Source organism: Caretta caretta, chromosome 9 (genome assembly GCF_965140235.1).
Source record: "Caretta caretta isolate rCarCar2 chromosome 9, rCarCar1.hap1, whole genome shotgun sequence".
NCBI classification, from domain to species: domain Eukaryota; kingdom Metazoa; phylum Chordata; order Testudines; family Cheloniidae; genus Caretta; species Caretta caretta.
In genome coordinates, this window is record NC_134214.1 from 27,372,068 (window position 1) to 27,398,667 (window position 26,600).

General features: G+C 40.4%; 1 protein-coding gene across 8 annotated transcripts in view; it reads right to left on the bottom strand.

Moving 5' to 3' along the window:
- MED12L (mediator complex subunit 12L) overlaps positions 1–26,600 on the bottom strand; it is a 334,051-nt gene that overhangs the window by 64,340 nt on the left and 243,111 nt on the right. For 7 of the 8 annotated variants that reach the window (XM_048863447.2, XM_048863442.2, XM_048863446.2 and 4 more), the window contains 10 exons: positions 21,487–21,714; positions 16,692–16,833; positions 15,627–15,747; positions 14,616–14,717; positions 13,126–13,239; positions 9,978–10,174; positions 9,134–9,322; positions 1,452–1,526; positions 1,138–1,328; positions 630–791 (listed from right to left, as the gene is read on the bottom strand). In XM_048863447.2, coding sequence (XP_048719404.1) covers positions 630–791; positions 1,138–1,328; positions 1,452–1,526; positions 9,134–9,322; positions 9,978–10,174; positions 13,126–13,239; positions 14,616–14,717; positions 15,627–15,747; positions 16,692–16,833; positions 21,487–21,714 — 1,521 coding nt within the window. The remainder of the gene's footprint in view (positions 1–629; positions 792–1,137; positions 1,329–1,451; positions 1,527–9,133; positions 9,323–9,977; positions 10,175–13,125; positions 13,240–14,615; positions 14,718–15,626; positions 15,748–16,691; positions 16,834–21,486; positions 21,715–26,600) is intronic. The other variant, XM_075132179.1, reaches the window with a different exon arrangement.

Genomic DNA, 26,600 nt, shown 5'->3' on the forward strand with positions numbered 1-26,600 from the left:
TGACTTCAACTGCCTGCATATAGAACAATTAAATATCACAAGTTTTAGAGAATTTGGCACCTTAAACAACTGCTTCTTGGACCAATTACACAAAAGGAGAGGTTGGTAAGTATTTAAAGTTAAAGGATGTAATTACTAGCAGTATTCAGGGTAATTACTATAGTAACTCTAAGGTTGCAAAACTGGCAAGTTTCTGATAGCCACCTGTGCGTGTAAACTTAGGTATGACACTGCCAAGATGCAACATTTTCACAGTAATTGAGACTGACATCTTAATGGTAATGAGAACACCCTGTGCTGGAGGGAGGCAAGAGAGGGCAATTGTGATTTGGGGGTATTAAATATTTATCCATTTCACATCCCTTTATTACTGAAATTTGCATAATATTTAATCAACAGAGTCCAGTACACCCATACAGAAATCTTTCCATCTCTCCCTCCACTCCCCCCCTGAAACTGACTGTTTTAGATAAAATGGAACCAGGATCTGAACCACACCTGGTTTGGGGATTTGCAACACCAAAAGGTGACCGATGAGATTTGCAACAGCAAAAAGACAGCCTCCTCGGCACACCTCTGCTTTCAACACGCCTTCTGAAATTGTATACAAATATTTTCAAAGGTTGTACCTTTTTTGCTTTTGTCTATCTCTCTCCTTCTTTGAGGACGATCCCAAATGCTGACCTTTCTCCAGCTCTTCTCCAGCTGCTTTCAGGACCCTACCTTGAACTGAGGTAGGCAGTTTTGCAATCAAGGGAGCCACCAACCATACGCCTCGACGTTCAGAAGAACTAAAAGCAGAATCACAAACTTATTTCATCCAAAATCTCAATCTACTCTTCACATCATTCTCAGTCATTGTAACCAATTGCAATGAGACAGATGATAAAGTTTTTTCTGGGATAGCTAGGCATTTGCTGAGCAGCCACAAATGATACATTCCAAAAATTCAGGGATAACACCAATGTTTACTGTTGAACAAGAGTAAAAAAACCAGTGACTTTCAGGTAACATTTCCTAAACATTCCCATTTCAAGTGCAAAAAGCCTTTATAAGTTTCGAAGTTTTCACTTCATTCTATGCATTATTAACCATTATGTCAGTTAAAATAATTTAAAAGGTGCTACACAAAAATACCTTAGGAATGTCTTTTTACCATTCTGTCTTGTATTACTTGTGTCAGCATTTCCAACAGAGTTTGGATTGAAGAGGCCTATACCAGAGTTAGAAGAGTTATTGTTTAGATCAGCGGATTGCTGAAACACCTCTATTGTCGCCTTTGCAATATTATCCAACAAGCTGTTCATTTCAGCCACAGACCCAGAACCCTACAGTGAAACATAAGTAAACTAGCATATTCATGGTATGTTTGCTCATGGGCTAGGTTCAAATTTTACATACTTTAATAAATTAAATATTTTGTAAGTACATTAAAAGAACCAAATACTTACAGGTTCCTTCATGCACTGTTTGATCATTAGCTGGAGCTCCAACCAAGATTGCCTGAGAGTCCATTGATCTAAGTTCTGAGTAAAATTATTAAAATGAAAAACATTTGTGTCAAGTTTATTGTAGAAATTTTTTTAACTCTCTTAACTGGAACAATTTAAATCATGTCACCACAGTAGATCACCACACTGTTCTTTAAAACTTTTGAAGCTTTAAGTTTTTCAAAGCAATTCAAGGACCTATCAGCCCAATCGTTATCCCTTTGCATTCTCCCTACCCCCAAAATCAGCTCATCAATATTTTTAACCAATTCAAAATTTCTGATGCGGTAATGGCTGTTCATTACAAATTGTACTGTGTTCAGACAAAACGATCAAAAACTGAATTCACTGACATGATTTGTCATCAATGCAGACGAAATCACGCTCAGCATTAGGTCACCTAAATATGATTAAACTATAACTCCAACAGGGTTTGATCATAATTATCTGATGTGAGGATGAATATGATTTGTCCTTGTCCACACTGGCCAGCATCATGTTAGCTAACTCAATTCTTCACAATGGTATTCAAACATGATACAATTTTCTAGTGAAGACATGCCCAGAGAGGAAGTAGATGGTAAAACAACCCACTAGGCTTGAAATCACTGTTGTAACAAAGTAAAAACAATTCTGTACTCTTCTAAACATTGTCCTGTAGCTAATATGTTCTTGGCTTTAGTACCTCCTACTATTTATATACAGTCATTTGGATGCAAAGGGAGTTCCCAATCATCTTATGTATTGCCCAGGAAATTAACACCACAAATGTGATGTTGTGAAAGTAATCCACTCTATCTATCCTGGAAGTGGTGATTACATGGCTAAAATCATGCTGTCAGTTATGTTTTCTAGGGGGCTCTGTAAGTGGTTATTTTCTACTGTCAAATTTTACATAAGAGTAAAAAGCAAGAACCTGAGTGGGTGGATAAACAACTTCCAAGTCAAATCAATGCCAAAAATAAAGCACCTCTCAGCTACTGTAGACTGTTAATTGAGAGGAGATTATTTTCCCATTGACACACTGGGGCTTTACACAGGTGCAGTAATTTCTATAAGTGTTTTTCATTTATTTTCCCCACATCAATAGGGGAAACACAACCTCGAGATAATTCCATCATTAGGATGAGATTTACCACCTGAAGAATGGATGGGGGTTTGGTCCCTGTCCACTGTCTACCATGCTGACTAATATTGTTTCTTGTTTCCTTGTATTCCCTCATTTGTTTGTATCCAGCCATTGTCTTTTCTTATATGTAGATTATAAGATCCTTGGGGCAGGGGTGGTCTTTTTGTTCTCATAAAATCATAGAATATCAGGATTGGAAGAGACCTCAGGAGGTCATCTAGTCCAACCCCCTGCTCAAAGCAGGACCGATCCCCAACTAAATCATCCAAACAGGGCTTTGTCAAGCCTGACCTTAAAAACCTCTAAGGAAGGAGATTCCACCACCTCCCTAGTAACCCATTCCAGTGCTTCACCACCCTCTTAGTGAAAAAGTTTTTCCTAATATCCAACCTAACCCCCCCACTGCAACTTGAGACCATTACTCCTTGTTCTGTCATCTGCTACCACTGAGAACAGCCTAGATCCATCCTCTTTGGAACCCCCTTTCAGATAGTTGAAAGCAGCTATCAAATCCCCCTTTACTCTTCTCTTCTGCAGACTAAATAGTTCCAGTTCCCGCAGCCTCTCCTCATAAATCATATGCTCCAGCTCCCCGCTTCTGAGTTCGTACAGCTCCTAGCACAATGGGATCCTGGTGGATGACTAAGGCTCCTAGGCACTATGATAACACAAATAATAAACAACAAAGACATTGGGGGATTGGTTGGAGTTCAGGGCTGTGTCCCCAAAACCCTGTGCCTCTGCACTGGCTCAGATATTCTTCAACAGAGCTGTACTGCCAACAATGGCTCCACCCACGGCTGCTCTGGAACCCACCTCAAAGACAGCACAGAGATTTTTCTTTTTACCTATCAGTTAATACAGCCCCAGAATTGATTCACTTTTCACTGGATTCCCTGGTGATTGCTAGGATGGGATAGGAGTGATTAGAGTAGTGCCCCTGTCTTTTCCACAAGTAGATCCCTGACTCCTCTGGAGAACCCTCTTTGGTAGTGGGCGTGGGTGGTGCTGGGGAGACATCAGACCACTTTCTCTTTTCCATGAAGGGTAGGGACACTTATCACATAGATCAGCTTGGGGTGACCTGGCACCCATTTTGGTGTTTGGGCATATATGGAAAGCAAGGGAAGTTACACCTGCTGAGCGTTTACTGTAAATAATAATTCCCACATGCAGATCTGAATAATTAGGGTTTGCAGGCATGATGTGACTACACCCTAATAGGCTATACTCTGAACTGTCATGTTTCCAGACCAGGCTTCATAGAGGGTGAATCATTCCATTGGAGGAAACAGACAGCCACCAGATATCTACAGTGTAATATGCTTCTTGGAGCAACTGGTCCTGGAACCCACCAGAGGAGAGGCAATTCTTGATTTAGTCCTAAGTGGAGCACAGGATCTGGACCAAGAGGTGAATATAGCTGGACCGCTTGTAATAGTGACCATAATATAATTAAATTTAATATCCCTGTGGCAGGAAAAACACCACAGCGGACCAACACTGTAGCATTTAATTTCAAAAGGGGAACTAGACAAAAGTGAGGAGGTTAGTTAAACAGAAATTAAAGGGTACAGGGCCAAAAGTGAAATCTCTGCAAGCTGCATGGAAACTTTTTAAAGACACAATAATAGAGGCTCAACTTAAATGTATACCCCAAATTAAAAAACATAGTAAGAGAACCAAAAAAGAGCCACCGTGTCTAAACAAAGTAAAAGAAGCAGTGAGAGTCAAAAAGGCATCCTTTAAAAAGTGGAAGTTAAATCCTAGTGAGGAAAATAGAAAGGACACTGGCAAATGAAGTGGAAAAATACAATTAGGAAGGCCAAAAAAGCATTTGAGGAACAGTTAGCCAAAGACTCAAAAAGTAATAGCAATTTTTTTAAAGTACATCAGAAGTAAGAAGCTTGCTAAACCACCAGTGGGGCCACTGGACAATCGAGGTGCTAAAGGAGCACTCAAGGATGATAAGGCTATTGCGGAGAAACTAAATGAATTCTTTGCATCGGTCTTCAAGGCTGAGGATGTGAGAGAGATTCCCATTCCTGAGCCATTCTTTTTAGGTGACAGATCTGAGGAACTGTCTCAGATTGAGGTATCATTAGAGGAGGTTTTGGAACAAATTGATAAATTAAACAGCAATAAGTCACCAGGACCAGATGGTATTCACCCAAGAGTTCTGAAGGAACTCAATTGTGAAATTGCAGAACTACTAACTGTAGTCTGTAACCTATCATTTAAATCAGCTTCTATATCAAATGACTGGAGGATAGCTAATGTGATGCCAATTTTTAAAAAGAGCTCCAGAGGTGATCCCGGAAATTATAGGCTTGTAAGCCTGACTTCAGTACTGGGCAAACTGGTTGAAACTATAATAAAGAACAATATTGTCAGACATACAGATGAACATAATTTGTTGAAGAGTCAAGGGAAATTATTCCTCACCAATCTACTAGAATTCTTTGAGGGGGTCAACAAGCATGTGGACCAAGGGGACCAAGTGAATATAGTGTACTCAGAAAGCCTTTGACAAGGTCCCTCATCAAAGGCTCTTACGCAAAGAAAGCTGTCACGGGATAAGAGGGAAGGTGCTCTCATGGTTTGGTAACTGATTAAAAGATAGGAAATAAAAGGTAGGTATAAATGGCCAGTTTTCAGAATGGAGAGAGGTAAATACTGGTGTCCCCCAGGGGTCTTTTTGGGGACCAGTCCTATTCAATATATTCATAAATAATCTGGAAAAAGGGGTAAAGAGTGAGGTGGAAAATTTTGCAGATGATACAAAATTACTAAAGATAGTTAAGACCCCGGCAGACTGTGAAGAGCTACAAAAGGATCTCTTAAAAGTGGGTGACTGGGCAACAAAATGGCAGATGAAATTTAATGTTGATAAATGCGAAGTAATGCACTTTGGAAAGCATAATCCCAACTATACAAATAAAATGATGTGGGTCTAAATTAGCTGTTACCACTCAAGAAAGAGATCTTGGGGTCATTGTGGATAGTTCTCTGAAAACATCTACTCAATGTGCAGCAGCAGTCAAAAAAGCAAACAGAATGTTGGGAATCATTAGGAAAGAGATAGATAATAGGACAGAAAATATCATGTTGCCTCTATATAAATCCATAGTACTCCCACATCTTGAATACTGTCTGCAGATGTGGTCGCCCCATATCAAAAAAGATATATTGGAATTGGAAAAGGTTCAGAAAAGGGCAACAAAAAAGATTAGGGGTAGGAATGGCTTCCGTATGAAGAGAGATTAATAAAACTGGGACTTTTCAGCTTGGAAAAGAGATGACTAAGGGGAGCTATGATTGAGGTCTATAAAATCATGACTGGGATAGAGAAAGTAGATAAGGAAGTGTTGTTTACTACTTCTCATAATATGAGAACTAGGGGTCACCAAATGAAATTAATAGGCAGCAGGTTTAAAACAAATAAAAGGAAGTATTTTTTCACACAATGCACAGTCAACCTGTGGAACTCCTTGCTAGAGGATGTTGTGAAGACCAAGACCATAACAGCTTTCAAAAAAAAGAACTAGATAAATTCATGGAGGATAGGTCCATCAATGGATATTAGCCAGGATGGGCAGGGATGGTGTCCCTAGCCTCTGTTTGCCAGAAGCTGGGAATGAGCGACGGGAGATGGATCACTTGATGATTAACTGTTATGTTCATTCCCTCTGAGGAACCTAGCATTGGCCACTGTTGGAAGACAGGATACTGGGCTAGATGGATCTTTGATCTGACCCAGTAGGGTCATTCTTATTTTTTATGTAATACTTTATCATCTAAATCAGCATTTGTAAAAGTTCAGGTCCTGACCCAGTAATGGGTTGTGGCACGTAAGGCATTGGGTCACTCCGGTCAGCACCACCGACCGGGCCATTGAAAGTCCTGTCAGCAGTGCTGCCCAGCTAAGGCAGGCTAGTGCCTACCTGTTCCGACATCACGCTGCACCCCGGAGGTGGCCAGCAGCAGGTCTGGCTTCAAGGCAGGGGGGGCCACTGGGCTCCATGCACTGCCCCCACCCTGAGCACTGGCTCCACACTCCCATTGGCCAGGAACCCTAACTGCTTGCGTGCCTCCACCTAGGAGCCAGACCTGCTGCTGGCTGCTTCAGGCGCAGCACGGTCCACAGTGCCAGAACAGGCAGGAAGCCTGCCTCTGCACCCTAGCTGCGCTGCTGACTGGGAGCTGCCAGAGGTACATCCGCACCCCAACCCTGCACCCTAAACCCCTGCCCCAGCCCTGAGCCCCCACAACCCAGAACCCCTTCCTGCACCCCAAACCCCTCATCCCTGGCCCCACACCCAGCCCAGAGCCCTGACCCCCTCCTGCACCCCAACCCCCTGCCCCAGCCCAGAGCCCCCCGCCCCACCCAGAGCCCCTCCCACACCCCAAGCCCCTTATCCCCAGCTCCGTTGGATCGTGGGCATCAACAGTTTTCTTCAACTGGGTCCCCAGAAAAAAAGTTTGAAAACCACTGATCTAAATCATCCAAATTTCTGAATGCCATTAGTGACAGCAGGAGCAGAAAAGAGGAAGGAGACTGAACTGACTGAAAGAGATTCAGAGTTAGTTTTGTGATAGTGAGTCTTCAGAACAGATTTTCTCTCTCTTTTCTGACCTCTCCAAGATATCTAAATATCTTAAAAGGCTGCTTACTATTTCTGTAAACTCTTTTCATCTCAAGTCTCTTACTCATTTGAAAATATTTGTCAAAGTTGCGTGCTGCTGTAGATTTCACAGATCCACTGCACTTTAATAAATTTTTAATACCTGTTAAAATTATTAGTTCCCATTCTTAAAATCTACACTTCAAAAGTCGCTGAGTGTAACAAACTTACAAAAGCAAAGAAATTCAAAGCCACAGCTTTGCATTATAAGTATCTCATTGGATAGTGATGTTACATACTACATGGTTTTGAGCTACAAATTTTGATCCAGTTGGATGGGTTAAAGACAGATTAAGAATTTTTACTCTAAAATGCCTCATGTTTTTCTAGGGCCAGTAAGAAGCTTTATGTTAAACTTTCTATCTTGCTGCTTTGAAGTAGGATACAATATGTTAAAATAAAAACTAGGGATAAAGGATAAAAACTATGGTAATCAGAGGATGGCTATGTCTAAACTACAGACGTCTGCTGGCATGGTGTGCTGGTCAGTGAAGTAGCGTGATACCTGACAGACAGCTGTGAAAGCAGAAGTCTGTAGTGTAGGATGCAGCAAAACTGTGTTTTTACTGATATAGTTAGGTTTCACTTGTTAGGCATAGTTTTACTATACTGCTGTCAAATGCAGTTTTGCTGGTAATAGGTACACCCACACCAGGAGCTCTCTGCCTGTATAGCATACTCGTATTATTATAATGGTCAAACACTCCTAGACTAGACATGGACTAGATCTCGAAACTCCAGCCAATATACTTTGTGCTTCTAACAGAGGATGAAATACATAAATGGACAAACGTGGATTTGATTTTGGAAAGTACGCTTGAATAGAAACTTTTGCTGGTCAATAAAAGTACTTGACAGGAAATATCTATCAACTACAAAAAACAGGGAGAAAGGGAACTCAGGGTTGTCAGCTCTTCTGCTTTTGGTTGCGGCTGGAGCCTGAGTCACGATGACAGAAGAAGCTCCAGCCCTTGCATGAATTTCAGCCCTACCTGGAAAGGAAATCCCCTCTGATTGGCCGCTATTTCCACTTCCCTCACTCTTGGAGAAGTACAGCTAATCAGGGCTGCTGCAGGAAGCAGGAAGAGCCCCAGCTCCTCTCCATAGGAGCTGGGAGAAAGGAGCAGATAGAGCCCAGTATCTCAGAGTGGTTCTGTTCCCTCCTCCCCTCTCTTCTCCTGAGAATAATGGGTCAAGTCTCCTTTCTCCTCCTCCTTCCTGCAACACCTAGAAAGGGAAAGGGGTGTGTGTGAAGAGGCCCTGAAGTTGCCTGGCCCCAAGGCTGGGGAAAAGAGAGAAGGGGTGAAGAACCCCTGGAGCTGCCCCACTCCCAGGCCTGGGAAGAGGCATAAGAGAACCCAATTGCAGCACCTGCCCAGGCCTGGGAGGAGGGATCAAGAACCCAAGGAGTTACATGAGGAGCAGAGATGGAAGTTGCTGTACAGGCAGATGTTGGGGCTGGAGGTGGGCAAAACACTAATTAATTAAAATTCTGAAGAGAAGTTGGAAGCACTGAACAACCAGTTATCAAGAGCTCCCCACAGCAAGGGGACAAAATCATCATACTCAGATCTGGGAGAACTGGCATTGGCAACACTAATTGTTTCTCATGGGGGCTGGGGTGGGCAAAAGACAGGCCCAAAATGCATTGACAAAAAAAAAATCTCATGATTGGAGGGGAGGGGGTCTGAGTAATTACTTTTGAACTTTGGGGGTTGGTAATATTGGGAATTGAAAGACATCTGCATTGAATTGATGGTGCTGCTGAATGAGACTTCACGAGTTAATATCTTACAGAAGTAATTTGGAATAATTTTACATTTTATTACCTGAAGTATGCGCTTGATGTGTTGCCTTTGAGCGTTGTCACCCTCTGTGCATTCTTTAATACCATGAGGGTAACAGATAAGCTGCAGTAGTTTCTGTGCTTGCTTGTTTGAAAGAACAGGATCCAATATAAGATCTTTGTCCGTGCATAACCTCTCAGGCTCTTTCAAGCAGTGCTCTCCCACCCATTCCTGAAAGTAATCAAACAGCTGGATCGATGTCAATATAACACTCATTTTTCACATATGCAATGCACACAAAACACATTTTCCACATGCAGATATTCACAAACTGAAAACCAGTTCCACATAAGTCTATATGATACTTGAAATTTCACCTTCATTCAGTAATTTATAACCCTTAAAAGTACAGTACACTTTCAACTGTTTTCCAGAATTTGTTTCCTTAAAAACACTAAAAGCAGATTGATAATTAACTGATTCTACCAAATGATATCCACAAGTTGCATGAGCACTTTTTACCAGCTAATTCATGGAACATCACTGGCATTTCTCAGGTAAGGCCTGCTATACCAGCCACCAAAAGGGCAGGGTGTTTGAGGTTCAACTGGGAAAAATAGTGTTAATTTAAAAGACTGGAACATACTGAAGACTATAGGCCAAATTCACCCCCATTTTAGCTCCACTGACTTTTAAATGACCTCTGGTCAAAGCCAAGCAATTACAAGGGAGAACTCAGATTCAAATACCATAAGAAAAAGACGTATAGTACATCCTCAAAGTCTGTTTTGCATTCAAACATATTAAAGCCTCTTACATGACAGATTTTTGACAAAAATAATGTTGTCTATAAAGAAAAGCTAGGAAACACAGTTTTACAAATTACCTGCTGGCAAATAGTTCTTAGCACATATCTAGCATATTCACTTAGACTAGCAGTTTCTATGGAAATAGCTTTTCCACATTTCAGTGTGTGAGAGGCACCCCAAATTTCATCATCATTAAGGTCATCTAATAAACCTCTCATAGTGAAGTCCTCATTCTTCAAAGAGTTAACACCGCTGCTGCCAATTTCAGCATCACCTACACAGCAGAAGCACAGGAGTACAAAAGTGAAAATCTTATTGAAGTCTTGAGATTTTGAATTTGCATAGTCAGTTAAGGAAGCATTCGAAGGTATGTCCTAGCTGAGAAACAACGCAGAAATGAAGTTTGTGCACAGCCAAATTAGACAGCAGGCAACACAAATAAAAACTGGATATTAGAAAAGTACAATTTTTGAAAATGTTACTTCCTTATTTTGCTTCATATATTTTTCATTAAAATGAAATTTACTTTTTCTGAACTTGAAAAAGTTACACAAACCAAACCAAGAAAGAGACTACATCCTTCCTACCCCCAGTAACGAGTACTCATGGGCACACAGACTTGATCTGGCTGTAAAATAAGGAAAAGTTGGGTTACTCATCCTTTTAGGTGTCCCTTTTTTCCAAGTCTTCTCTCTTACTCTGATTTATTAACTCTCGATAGATCAAGAGACAAGTTTTGACTGGTGGTCACCTTAGCCCACCTTATTATGAACTTCTTGACAAGAGAGATTTATTTTCCTGGGAATGGAAAAGGGCAATGCATGCTGAGGGAGCCCTGTCAGAAAGGGCAAACACTGAATAACCCATCCTTTCTGCAAATCATCAGCACAACTGCACAAACTTAACCTCAATATTTAATTTAACAAACCATAGCAACATTTTAAAAAAATAACTCTTTATTAATTTTGATTAGAAAAGATCAATGCCATGGCAAACATATTTCCAAATGGACTGAAAGCAAGAAAATAAGAAAAGAATATCTCGGAAAACTGAAATCTTGTAAAAAAAAAAAAAATCCCCCAAAACTAACATAACCCAGAACTAAACCAACAATTAAGGGAATTAATAAGTTAAAACATACAGGGCCCTAAGCATGAGATCAGTTCTTCTAAGCCAACCCCCGGCCATGGAAGTCAATAGGAGTTTGCCTGACTAATGATCTGAGGATCTGGCACATTATAATTAATAGATATTAGTCAGAAATGGAATATCGCATCTGACCTGCAGGGCTTGGGCCCAACTCTGGTAATGCCACTATAGTCCAATCTACAGTGCTTCAACAATAACCATAAAACAGCAAAAAAACAAACAAAACGGGTCTAAAAAACAGACCGAATGACACAAAATAGGACAAAATGTATGTGAATGGATAATAATGACATGTGAGCCCGAATCTGTCTTTCTTGCACACCATAACCATCTACATGGTGTTATGGTTATCAAGCTTGGTATTTGCAACTGCAAATCACATACCAACAAGGGTAGGATGACCAGATGTCCCGATTTTATAGGGACAGCCCCGATATTTGGGGATTTGTCTTATACAGGCGCCTATTTACCTCCTACCCCTCTGTCTCGATTTTTCATACTTGCTGTCTGGTCAGCCTAAACAAGGGAGACCTAGTTACGCAGATATTATGAGTTATTTATTGTACAGAAGGAAGCTAAAAAAATTCTACTTTTCTGAACTGAAACCACAACATTGCAGTAAGGTTTGTGAAAAGACTACCTTGAATATACTCCTACTGCAGTTCACTATACAACTATGTCTTTCACTTTGGGGAGACATTAAATTTTCTAAAACTGATTTCTGCTCCCCAAATTAATTACTTATTAAGCATTAACCCCATTAGGTATAGCATACCTGAGGCTTTTCTCAATAAATTAAGTGCAATTTTTAAGAAATTCATTTGAAATGTGAGAAGGGATTTTTAAAAACATCAATATTTCATCTTCCAAAATATTATATTTTGATTATTATTAAGGTGAGGTGAGGTGGGACGGTGCTAGAGAAATGGGTATTCTAGATCTCTGTACCATATAGCCTTTAACTGACACAAGCTCCTGTAAGAGAGTTTGCACTGAATTGCATTGCAAATACAGAGTTTGCATTGCAATGCATAATGTAACCCGTGCACTAGTCATTTATTCAAACCTCAGCAATGCAGGAAAATAAGAATTCTAATCCAATCACTGCAAACAGCAATAAAGTACGGATGTTAGCCACAAGTATGATTTTAACTCCACTTCAATCCACCCCAAATGTAGGTGTATACTAGAGAAGTTATAATGGTATAGCTATGTTGTTTAGGGTGTGATTTTTTTTAAAACCAGCATAGCTATACTTTTAGCATAGTATACAGTATAGCAAAACTTTGGAGCGTAGACCAGCCCGCACTTTATAAATCTCCACTTAGGATACACTTTTGTCAGTTTAACTATGTTGTGTCAGCAATAGCTCGAAGTATAATGTCACCTGAATTTTTGCCAGTATAGCTTGTTTGCTCAGGAGGGCTGGAATAAGGTATGATGGCAAAAGCACAGTCTGTTGGAATATGCTGCATCCCCACTGGAAGTACTTTGATGTTACACGCTACCATTATAGCTCTACCAGCAAAGTGATTCTAGTGTACAGCTGGCCTTAGGCTTAAGAACTGACACAAGTGGAGCGTTAGTGAGTGCTCTGCTGTGGAAGGATTGTTTAACAATGGTTCTTTCAAGACTTCAGAAATTCAATTTCAGGCATTAGGATTTACTTCTAAGTCCAAACATGGGAATAAGTGAAGCTTAAGAGTTGGATTCAGGACACTCCCCTTAGAAATGTCTTAAAACATGTTTAGACTAGGTCAAGTTAAAATTTACTGTGACTTTCTGACAGGAAGTGTGCGCAAGAGTCACATCTGCTTAAAGTCACGTAAGTCTGGGGCTGACTCACCAGAGAAAACTTCTGTCTCTTGACCTGTGGGGGGAAAGCTACTCATTGGTGTCAAGGAAGCACAGGAAGAATCCAAATTTGTCTTCAGTCAGGTACTTTAATAACTAAGGATCCCCAATCACAGAAGCATTCTCAAGAAAATGAATAAAACCGATTCCTTTTTTAGCCAAGTGTTAAACTGAAGATCTTCATACACACACACACACACACACCCCTCTGAATAATCTTACCAAGCATCAAAATTGCTTTTAAGACTGCAAACACAGCTCCCACTTCAATGCTGTTGTGAGCAGCAGTCAGAAGGTGGCGGTCACAAGAAGAGCGAATGCCTGGGAATGACTTCCCTAAGAGCAGAGAAAGAGATATATGTAATACTCAGGTTTCAGAGTAACAGCCGTGTTAGTGTTTCAGCATTCGCAAAAAGAAAAGGAGTACTTGTGGCACCTTAGAGACTAACCAATTTATTTGAGCATGAGCTTTCGTGAGCTACAGCTCACTGTTATTCTTTACCAGCACAGACTTCTTTATACAAGAACTTTTCTACAATGCATCAACGACTAATTGATGAGGTAAAATGCTGTTTTGCTTGAAGCTGTAGACCCAGCTGTAGTTAATTAAAATGAATGGGGGTAAGTAGTAGCATGCTAACAACAAAACTAGCTACAGTCATTTAAATCTAGGAAAATATGGTTCTGATCCTGCCTTTAATCAAGAGCCTTAAAGAAGTGTCTCAAACATAAAATTCAATAATTTAAACTGGTAAGTTATCAAGGAAAGGAAAGTCTATTTTGGTTTCAGCTATAGAGGTTTATGAATTTTTCCCCCTCATCCTCTTCCACAACAAAGTTATTATATAAATCTAACAAAGTATATTTAATACAAATTTCTTGATGCATATATAGTTCAGGCTGATTCTGCACCACTGAAGTCATTGGATATTTTTCCACACTTCAGCAGGAGGAGGACCAGGCCCAAAGTCAAGAAATGAGAAAATGGCGGTTGAACATATAAGATTTGATATATCCACTTATGCATATGTTTTAAGAAAGTCTGTGTTAGGATCTCATAAGATTGTACATGATACAGTCAAAAACAAAATAATTGTTTTTGAAGATACATATCTTCAGAATTTGAAAGAGGCAAGAGCAGTGTAGCAGTAAAAGATTTCTCCCAGTTTAGTTGTCTTCACCAGAACTATACACAGCTGTTATATTTAAATTGAACTTTTGTTAAACTTACTATGACAAAGGCTGGAGTTCTACATTGACAGGATAACATTTTAATGCTCAGGTATCCATAATCCATTGAGTTCAGCAGTGAAATTGCTTCATCTGCATAACCATTTGGTTTAAAGGCCCTATTTTTCCAGATAAATCAGAAGTATGTGCTGCTGAGCTGCTTAACTATACTTCAGTATGCAAGAATCTTTTGACTGCACATCCACAGTTTAAAAAATGAAAATAAAAAATGCAAAGACAATCATTGTTCAGCTTCTCAGAGAACATTATATTCCATGGCAGAATTTTATTCACTGAAATGGTCTGATTACTTCCATACCAATGACTGTTTGGCCTCTGCCCCTTTTATCTAATATTGCCTACAATTTTCAAACCCAAGTGTGGAAAAAAGTAATGAAAGTATGATGCAGGAGGCCTATGCAGAAGTTTCAGAATTCACTTCATTTTCTAAAATGAAAAGAACATAAAGCCTGTCAACTTACCCGTTGCTTGGGGTAACAGGTAGAGCTGGGGTGTTCTAAAGAGATGAAGCAGAAGACGGCATGTCATTCTCGCTCCAGGTTCAGCATCTGGGTCCCCACAGGCTATGGAAAATGGGACATTGACACAAGGCACCTCTCTCAAGGAGCTTAGAAATCATATACAGAATTCACTGGAAGATCCACAGAAATAATTCTGTAAGACAGAACCTATTTCAAATGCAACTAGAGCATTTTATTTGATGGGAGTCAGCATTTGTAGGTTTTTGGAAGAAGAGAGGTTAATTAAGCAGAACTAATTGTTGGAGAAAAAAGCAAGGGGAGAAGTGGTCAAATGAGGGCAGAAATGAAGATCTGGGTGAAATTGTGCAGAGCATTTAAAGCAAGGATCATCACAGAAGTGAAACAGAAGGTGAGAAAGAGCTAGTGGAGGGATTCCAAGCATTTTGTGTTATGGTCTGATCAGTGGGCAAGGCAGAAGAATGTACCTACTCAACTCTGAATGGACTAGAAGGGAGCAAGAGGAGGCCACAGAGAAAGTGATATCAGTAGCTGAGGCTCGAGGTAACCAAGATATAGATGAGAATTTTAAGTTGTGAGGGCTGGAAGGAAGGGTTAGATTTTTGAAATGTTGTGAAAGAACTAACACGCTTTGGCAATTATCTGAATGTGTTGTGTGCAAGACACAAAGAAGTCATATATCATATGGAAATAGGGGACCTGGATAATAGGGAGAAGGATGGTGTTGTCAAAGAAGTAGAATGCATTTTATATGACCTTTATATCATTTATCAAACACAGATTCTTTGATTCGCCCTGACATTAATACTACTTATGGGACCAGTCTGTTACAACGTATAGAGAGAGTATCCTGGCCGTCACATACTGCAGTAGCATTCTGCATCAGAAAGTGGTTTCAGAATGAGTTGTAAATTTGTGCAATCAACAGAGAGAAAAAAGTTTTTAAAAACAAAACATCACAATGTGTCTAGATTGATATTGATATTTTCTTACCTGCTGCAAGGAGAGAGGGAAGTGCAACATGCTGAACTACATCCTCCAGAGAAAAACATTGCCGGGCTATCAGAATAGCAATGAAAGTGGCCAGTGAATCATGGAATGAGAGGTCACTCACCTTGAAAGAAAAACAACACTGGAATGCTTTCACGTTATGATACACAAATCTTCATTGCTGTGATTAATGACCAAGATATAAAAGCGAACTTGGCTTACTAATGAAGAGTAAAATTATCACAAATAATCAGATTCCTCCACTTTTTAATGCACCTCCCAAATATTTTCAATAGCAAACGTCTATTGATTTAAGTTAATTACAAAATGTACTGTTTTTTTCTTCATACATTAAATTTTAATTAAATGAAGAGGAGACAAAAATTGATTTATAAAAGATGGAACAGATGAAACCTTTAAATAGAAATTGGTGGCACACATATTCAATCCTCAGCTGCTAGCACACAGCAAGAAAAATTCTAGATTTACACAGCCGTCCTTTAACATGCATGGTCAAAGAATAAACCAATCTTTTAAAGTACTAGGATAAATATATCAAGCCAGGTCCTCCACTGATGGAAACTGTCATAACCCCACTGGCTTCAATGGAGCTCTGACAATTTACAGCAGCTGAGTTAGGATCAATGAAGTGTATTACACCCTTATGACTAAGTGCCAGCCCAGAGGCATGCTATTTAAGAGTGGGACTGTTCAATTCATGGAAACAGTGATTGAGAAGGAAGCTATGCATATAGATATCTGCCTGTCTCTTTCACAAGGTACCTCCCATAACCTATAGCACTACACTACAGTAGTGCAATGAGAAAAAAATGTATTTGAGTAAAAACACAACTCTGTATGTAGTCTATATTTCATTTTGAATGAAACAATGAAAATGCAGAAAACATAATTCAGGAGTTTCAGAAGATGCTTTGAAAAGATAAACAGATACAGTTCTAAAACCCTGTTCCACAATATATAGTGTTTAGATACTATGTGATGGGTCTTCTAGAGGCAACTTAAGATAAATATGTTTAACTGGTACTTATATTTCAAGATTCAACTTACATCCACACTGCAAAGCAGATCATTAAAACCCCAGACATGGTTTGAAGAACAGCAAAGAGCCTTTAGAACCCCTAACCATTCCGAACTTAGCACTGTGCAGCATGCTGTCAACTCTGCGCAAAGGTTTGCTATATCATTAATTCTAGAAGACAAGAAAAAACAAGTTAACAGAAGAAAAACGCTCATTAGCAATAAATATTTTGGAGATAAATAAAAGTTTATGTCCAGATCTATATTTCAGATTTCATCTAGGTCTCTCCAGTTGTGGAGACCTATTCTTGCTAACTACAACGTTTGGTACATGCATTGTCCCCAGTGACTGGCATGAGTCTAATGTGCTGTTGCACAAGGCACTGCATTTTGTAGAGATCCTCCTATGACAGAATGTACCCATGTTTACACCCCACACCCTGTTGTAATAATCTTGGTTCAAGTTAGGACTTTTAAGGTATCATTTGAAAACTTATCATTTGCTGGTCAGTACTGTCCTGATAAAATATGTGTAGCTACATTGTATGTGAAGTTATAATATTCTACTATATGGTGTTATTAACACATATTCCAAACTGAGATCCGTCTCAAAGAAAGGAACGTGAGCTCTGTTTAATTTGCGTTTAAGCATTAAGCAGAGTAATCAGCTAGGTATGAGAGACAAAGGAAGTTTAAACAGAGAAAAACAGATCGAAAAACACATCAGGGAATACCCTTCCACATAGACTCGGCCTCGTGAATCTCAGCTGGAAATGCTTTTCAAGAGGGAGACTGACACTAGAAAAAGGAGGGACAAACACCCCAAGGCACCCCTCCTCTCTCCCTGCCCATCAGTTTGCTGCACCTGAAGCAACAGAAGAAGCCTTCGTAGAGAGAAGAATCCCTGGGAGAAGGGGTCCTGACCTAGAGGATTTGGTCAGTAAGACTGCTGAAAGCATATGGTGAGAAATTTTCTTGAATCTGATATAGTTTGTTAAGTTGGGCACCAGTAGCATTTTAACTTTATTTTCTTGTAAACATTTCTGACTTTTATGCCTCATTACTTGTATTCACTTAAAATCTCTCTCTCTAAACTTGTTTTATTGTTTTATCTAATCCAGCGTGTTTGAAGTTATGTGTTTCGGAAACTCCATTTGTTATTTCTATTAAAAATATAACAGACTTCACATAAATGTGTACTATCCAGGAGACGGTTGGGCAGTACAGGACATACATATATGGGGGGAAACAGAAAACTGGGGGTGTTTTGGGGTCATCCTGCTGTATAATCAAGGCTGGTCAGAGCCAAGGTGTGGCTGGCTGGCTGGCTGCAGCACACATGCAGATACAGCTGGGAGAAACTTGTATGCTGGAGGCTGTTAATAGCAGTCCACAGTGGAGGCTACAGCAGCAAAGCATTGTAAAGGGCACCACAGGTTAGAGGGCAGGGGTGACACAGCTACTCACTAATCTGGATTGTACCCTGGTAAATCACACCTCCTTTATCAGTTGTCTCCCCCAACATGCTTCAATCACCTTCCCCCACCTGCTGGCCAACCATGAAAGGTGAATTTAGGGATACAACCCTTCCTGGCTCCACCCCATAGTGACACGTGCTCTGCTCCCCCTTCCAGGTGACACAAGCTGACACTCCTGCAGTGGTGGCATGGGGAGAAGAGCTCCAGCTTTGTTCAAGGTGCCAAATCATTCCCTCAAAAATGGACCATATTGTAACAAAAGCTAAATTAAGAAACCACCATATCTTGCACAGATCCTAGGCCACCATGGACATTCTGCCAGCTATCAACTGTAAGGAAAACCATGCCTCACTGCAATGTAGCTAGAATAAGTCTCCTGATTTAGGAGCAAGAAGGTGACACAAAATCAAGTGTGTCATTGTCACTTTGTGGATTACATATAGATTAAATTAATTGTGATTCAGTGCAATGTTAAGAGCCATGTTGACTGGTTAAGAAAGAAGAAATGTGGGTTACTCACCCTGGGCCAAGTTCCTTTTTCCCTTCCAGAGTGAAACTCCCTTGGTAACCTTGGGGTGTTCCTTCTCATTGACTTAATGAATCATTCCCTTTCCTCCACTCCACATTGCCAATACTCCCTCAGTTGCCTAGACTGCCTCAGACTGAGTTTTGGAGGGTAAAATGACAAAATATCAATATGCTCTTTAGGGAAGAAGAGAAGGAATGATCTACTACATGAGTGTCACTCAGAAAGGGAAAAAAGATTCCTGCTATGAAGTGTAGCTAATAATTCCCTCTCTCTTCCTTAATCCATCAGTGACTTTTCAGTAGCTTTACCAAAGCGAAGGAGGACGAAGAGAAAGACTGATGAAAAGATATCTATAAGAAGTTAGAAGAATAGATATTGCCATTGTATTTCATAATGATTCCAAAATCCAAGATACTACTTAAATTCATTCATTATGATATGGCTAACCCTGTTATAGAGTCTCAGACCTTGAGGATGACAGTTTTCAATGTCTGAATTAGATAAGGGTCAGAATTAAATCTGAACAACCTTGAACATGGAAAGTTTATCATCTGCCCTTGAATTCTGACTGAATTCTTGATTAAGTGTTCTTAATAGGAGTCAAACCAGAACTCCATATCTCAACCATTCTGATTTTGAGGGAACTGGGGTTGAAATCCAGATGTAAAATTCAGGCTCTTCTCTACCTGCATTATGGGGTTTGCAGAACAGATAATTAAGAAAAACAAGTCCAACAAGGAAATCCAATGCTATTTTTGGATGGAAGGAATAGTTTTAACATTTGCCTATTGTTAGAGATCCTAAGAAAAGGAAGTAATGGTGAGAAGAAAAAACTAATCTTTATGAGAAAGCTGATCTCTAAATGAGGTCCAAACACTGAAGAACTCTTCAACGCCATACCAAAATGCAAGGATAAAGGAGACAATTATTGTTTGTCATAAAGGACAATAGTAAAGGGAATCATCACATAGAAGATCTTTCAGTTCTGTCCTAGAAGAGGTATGCTTGATTTGGAGTGAAAATCCTAGGACCAAATTTGGAGTGTCAAAGGATAATTTTAATGAGATGGGAAAAACCAGTGTTTTGTCCCACAAAATCTAACACTTTTGGCAACTCTTCTTCTTTTAATAATGTAATTTGAGTTTAGTGTGTCCTTTGTGGATGCTGAAATGATCACTGTAACAGTGATCTTTCAATAGCAGTCCTTCAATGTTTTGTCACCTGGAGGATCCAGACTCTCAGGTGGGGCATAAAGGGCAGGGCACACAGAGGATGACGTCTGTGTGCAGGAGGTTGAAAAGGTGCATGGTATAGGATCTGCTCTTCCAATGCAAATACACAACTGTGGCTATGGGTAATACAGAGAAGGTTCTTTGAAAGCCACCTGCCTTTCTTTTTTGCTCTCACATTGATCCCTACGGTAGCCGAACAATTAAAAAGAGAAAGAAGCCATATCTGCATTACGAGCTGAGGTGAGATTCTCCTGCTTGTGTACACGTATTCAGGCTAGCTCTCATTGAGCTAGCCTAAGTATAAATAGTAGTGTGGCCACAGTACCATGGCAGTGCAGAATACGTGCCCATCGGTTTCAGAAAGGTTTTTACTCAGCATGGCTGAGCCATGCCTCTGCTGCTGCTACCCGTGCTGCTGCAGGTACACTGTTATTTATATGCACACTAGTGGGATGAGAGCGAACATGAGTATGTGTACACAAGCAGGGGAATCACACCCCTAGCTCGTAGCAAAGACCTAGCCGGGGGGGGGGGGAGAGGAGAGAGAGAGAAGGTAAAAACAGAGGCAGAAACAGACAAGAGAGAGAAACCGGACAAAGAAAAAGATGGTGGTGAAGTGCCAGGAGAGAAAATGAAAAGGTCCCTATCATTATCCAGCCTATTGCAAGGATGCATCACCAGAAAAGGCTGGGAACCACTTTGATAGTCCCTTAAAGCCTTCTGTTCAAGAACTAGTCATTATCTTGAAAGCCTGAGCTGACAGGAACGTCAGTCTATTTTCTTCTCAGTTGCCACAGGTACTTTCGATTTAGAGACCAGATACCATGGAACATAGGAAATGCCAGACTATTATCCTGTCTCAACATCAGCCAGCACTAGATGCTTCAGAGAAGGTACAAGAAGCCCCAGAGCAGGCAGCTGTGGGATAATGTGACCCACATGCAGGTGTCATCCTAATCCTAATAGTTAGAGAATGGTTTAAATGCTGACACATGAGATTTTATTTCTTTTCCAAAATTCTTCTTTAATGAATTAGCTATAACAAATCTGGATGTTCTTGTTATCCATTTAAATGTCCAATGCCTCTTTTAAACTTACTAAGTACTTGGCCTCAACAGCATCCTGTGGCTAGGAGTTCCATAATTCAATTAATTAATAATATAGTTCATCTGGGGAAGGAATTGATCTGGTACTGAACATTCCTTGACAATGAGGATACTATCAGGGTGTGATGATGATTGTGCTGAGATAGCAATCCAGTGTCAGAATCATGTAAGCCTACACCTGCAGTATGCCATTTGTTATCAATCCTTGTAATGTTATGCAAACCAGTCTGATGCAGTCTAGGTGAACGGAAACCCACTCAAAAAAACAGTGCAATATCGAAGCGGTGAGATAGAGGAAATCTGTAAATGAAGAAAATACCAAAAGATACAAAGGGAGCCAAAAAAGAAGGAAGGAAGGAAAACATGCACATAAACAGCCCCAGCCAGCTCTAATAATATCTCAGATACTTCATTTCACTCCACCACTAACAGCAATTTCAACTACTTCCATAGTTCTATTTCTGAATCAATTTCTCTTACCTTCCTGCATCTTGGTGCCCCATACATACATTCATTAGTGCATTACAGACAAAGCTGTAACGATTGGCTGCGTTGTCATTGAGGATCTTGCCTAGCATTGAGTAGTTGATGCTGTGAGCAGAGGGATTCTCGATAAAATCCAACATGAACTCTGGATCCCATAACAAGTTGGAGTTTGAGGGCTGTACGTTGCTGTATATGGTTTGCTTTACCTTTGAACAGGCGCTACTAAGGGTTAAAAACAGAAGGAGACACAAAATTATTATTCACTTCTCCTGGGTTGTTGAAATATTTATGCAGATTAAAACAAAATGGTTACCAACTACTACTCGCAGAGCTAGTAGATATATTGTTAAATCCCAGAAAATATATATTTCTCTAGAAGGCACTGGAGCACACAAGCATGGGTGGCGGGTATCATAGGCTGGGGGAGGCTGTGCTTCAGCAAACAGTGAGGCGTGGCCTCGCGCATGCTCCGCCCCCAGATACCCTCCTGCTTCCAGCTTGGCCTGGCTCCAGTCTCCCTGTGGGTTGGCGCTCCCAGCACTCCGGGGCTGGGGCCACACCGCCCACCCTCCCAGCACTCCGGGGCTGCGGGAGAAGGCTTGGGAAACTCCGGGGCTGGGGGCACTAGCCTGGGGTGGGGGCCAGCAGCAGCAGTAGGGGGGGCCTCTGGGCTCTGGGGGTGAGGAGGTGGAAGGGGCAGGGCCTCTGGCAGAAGGAGCAGGGCTATGAGCTAGCCTCCTCCAGCCAGCGGTTCACACGTCGCCCATGCACACAAGCAAATTCACCCTATTTGGATTACTCTTCTGTACACGGTTTCAGAAAGCTGTGGTGTTTTTACAGAGAGTCTGACAAACCCAGGTAGCACACAGCCCATTTGACTAAAGTTTTCCTGCAATTAATATAAACTGACAAGTTCCCATACCAGCTTTGTGATATGTTTATTCAAAGCCTGAGCCGCAGATGCATCAGAAAGCATTCACCGGTTCTGGCAGGGATTTCATGTAGTACAACGTGCCTTGTAAACATATGCTGATGCTGCTTCAGAAGACTGCTATTCCTCCTTTACATTTCACGACATACTGAATGAACTGGAACATGCATGGGGGTGAGGGGTTAATTAAGTGCCAAGAAATATCAAGATCCTACCTACATTCTTTTTAAAATATAAAACCTCAACACCTTAAAAAGACTACATATTTGACAATAACTTTTTAATTATTGACACAGTGAACTGGATATCATCTATGATTTCTTGGCTGACAGAATCAAAAAATAAAAGAGGATATGAGAATGTCATGTTTTTATGACATAACAATAAACACAAAAGAAAGAGAGAAAGTCTAGGCTGGGATATTAACATGTGATTCCATATTTAAGGCCTTATTTACACGAGTAAATTTTACTAAATTCAGAAATCAATTTAAGAGTTTCTTATGTCAATTTAGTGTAATCTGAATCTGATGACATAAAACACTCAAATCAATTAAAGTCTACACAGGGGTTGCACTGATCTAACTAAATTGGTATAACTTTGGTGAAACTACAATGTATGGATAGGATCTAACACAAGTTGGGGAAGAAGTATTATTGGGTCAGAAATGTAGTTTTCACCTCAGAGATGGCTGTAATCACCAAGGAAATGGAGATCAGACATTGAGATCAAACACAGCAAATCCCTCAGGGTATGTCTTCAATGCAAAGTTATCCAGGCTCTTATTCGGGTGTTGCCCCTAACCCCCATCCTGTATATACACAAAAACCTGACCCAAGTTTAGTGTTTTCCCAGGCTAGCTAGCTTATGTGGGGCTAAAGGCTGGGTGAGGTTATTACTCAGGCTGCTAACCCAGCCACTTTGCAGTGAGGATGTGGCTAAACTACTGGAGTGCTGATAGTCCTCCAGTGCCTTCCCATAATTCCTCCACATGCCCAGAAGGACAGACAAGTTGTCCCGTAATTTACTGGAAAGAATCACAGAGTGGCTTAGCTTAATGCAGCAGCACAAAGAACCATGGGATATGCCCCCAGAACTCCTAGCGACACACATATGGGTGAGTACAGCACCAGTGAGGACACAGTAGTGTGGGTATGGCTCCTCACAGCCGGGGTAGGCTAACCCAGGGTGCAACCACCTAGGTTAACTCCGCAATGAAGGCATATCCGCAGAGGCAGGAATTTTCTAATGGTCTGAGCATTTAATTTCTCCTGCAAATAAGGTTTTTGTCTGCCTACCAGAGGCTGGGTGTAGTTTACTACTGTTTAGCTCCAATTTAATTTTAAACTCCATTTTCCAACAAACTTGTTTTCATTTAATATATTTTAGGTCGTAAATTATTCTTGGGATTTTCACTGTGGTCCATTCTCAAAGACCAGGAAGAGGAGTTTCTGACCTCTGGTGAGAGGCAGAAAGGCACTGAATCTGAGACCATGTCTACACTACAGGTGTTACAGTGGCACAGATATGCCACTGCAGCTATGCCACTAGTGCCATAGCTTAGACACATCCTATAGTGATGGAAGGGGTTTTTCTGTGTGAATTTTTCACATCACTGTATGCCATAGGTATATGTTGACCTCAGGCTGGGAAGACAGATGCACTGGGAGAGAGAGGTGGCTACTAGAAACAAGAAACCATCAGTAACAATTTTTTGTGGATTTTTGCCTTTTTTATCTTGAAATACATCACTACCTCTTCCACAGCCAGAAGCAGTTTAAATGGTCATTGCTCTATGTGTCTATGGTGTTAAATGGTATCGTACGGAGACAAGCTCCATTAGTCTTTTGGTTTATCAGTTGCTGTCATCTCCATCAGTGCAAATGGGATCCACAATAGGAAATCCAGACCTCTGGCATCACACAGTCACATTATTCAAAGTATTCTCTAATCATAGGGAAACCAATGAAAAGAAAGGACGAGAGTAGCTAAATTTGTCTTTAAAAAAAAAAATACAAAAAAGTATCAAAAATCAAGCTTGGACTTGGACTTTCAGAAAGTCTTTGAAAAGGTCCCTCACCAAAGGCTCTTAAGCAAACTAAGCAGTGATGGGATAAGAGGGAAAGTCCTATGACAGATCAATAACAGGTTTAAAAGATAGGAAACAAAAGGGTAGGAATAAATGGCCAGCTTTCAAAATGGAGAGAGGTAAATAGCAGTGTTACCCGGGTATCTGGGCTAGAACCAGTGTTGTTCAACATATTAATAAATGATCTGGACAAAGGGGTAAAACAGTGAGGTGGCAAAGTTTGTAGACAATACAAAACTACTTCAAGACAGCCTAAATCCAAAGCAGACTAGAAAGACTTAAAAAGGGCAACAAAATGGCAAATGAAATTCACTATTGATAAGTGTAAAGTAATGCACATTGGAAAACATAATCCCAACCATATATACAAAATGATGGGGTCTAAATTAGCTGTTACCACTCAAGAAAGGTCTTGGAGCATTGTGGATAGTTCTCTGAAAATATCCGCTCAACATGCAGTGGCAGTCAAAAAAGCAAACAGAATGTTAAGAACCATCAGGAAAGGGATAGATAAAAAAACAGAAAATATCATAATGCCACAATCTAAATCCTTGGTACACCCACCAATTGAATACTGGGTGCAGTTCTGGTCACCCCATCTTGAAAAAGATATATTAGAATGGGAAAAGGTACAGAGAAGGCCAACAAAAATGATCCGGGTTATGGAATAGCTTCCATATGAGCTATTCCATAACCCTAAGGAGAGACTAAAAAGACTAGGACTTTTCAACTTGTAAAAGAGGCAACTAAGGGGGGATATCATAGAAGATTATAAAATCATAAATGGCATGGAGAAAATGAATAAGGAAGTGTTATTTACCCCTTCACATAAAACAAGACCCAGGGGTCACCCAATGAAATTAATAGGCAGCCAGTTTAAAACAAACATAAGGAAGTACTTCTTCACACAATGTACAGTCAACTTGTAGAACTCATTGGCAGCGGATGTTGTGAAGGTCAAAACTATAACTGGGTTAAAAAAAGAATTAGATACAATCATGGTGGATAGGTCCACCAATGGCTATTAACAAAGATGGTCAGGGATACAATCCCATGCTCTGGGCTTGCAGTCCCTAAATTTCTGACTGCCAGATACTGGGACTGGATGACAGGGGATGGATCACTTGATGGTTGCCCTGTTCTGCTCATTCCCTTTGAAGAATCTGGCACTGGTCACTGTTGGATGAGAGGATACTGGGCTAGGTGGACCATTGGTCTGACCCAGTATGGCCATTCTTATGTTCTTAAGTGGACAAAAATTATCCTTCATGCAACTACCCTGAAGTCAGTAGTTCAACAAGGGATGCAGTTGGCTTGTAATTATTAAGACACCAAAGTAATATGAACACCGCAGAAACAACTGTGAAGTCAATCTTTTCTCTCTTCCCTTAAGCTTTTGAGGAGAAAGTGGGCTGAGAGCTGCAGTGGTTATTTACATGTGCATTCTTTTTGTATTATTTTGTGTATTTTATCCAATGGAATAGCTCAAAGTAGCTGTACATGTAATGAATGAATTAATTAATTAATCAATGAATCAGCACTATAACTTTGGCACACATTTTGCTGAAGCAAAGTAATGAGACCGGAGTTTTATGTAGTTTGGAGCCAAAAGTATACCACCAGAGGTACTGGATAATCCAGACCCTACAGAACCAGCTACTCTTTTGGTATGTAAGGAAGAAAGTACCTGTTGCTGAAGATGCTGAATGTCAATTCCACTTACTTCACTACTTATTTGATAAAACCTCTCTCCATCATCTCTGTTTTCCTCTCATTTTGTAAAATCAGCCTTTGTACCTGCGTCCACATTTAACTTCACTGAAGCCTACAGAACTTTGCTGCTCACCATACTTCTACTTCCATACAACTCATTGTTTAGAAGGTAAAAAAGCTCGCATGACTTTCACCTGAAAATCTGGCTTTTTTTTTTTCTTCAATACTAACAAAACTCCTCTCCTTGAGATAAGTAGCTTACCGTTCCTGAACTGGGGCTTCTTATTCCACATTTCTAATCATTTGCATGCTGCTTAAAGATTGAAGGCTAGATTACGTCTTAAAGACCCAGTTATATGTTGGCAGGTTGGGGCC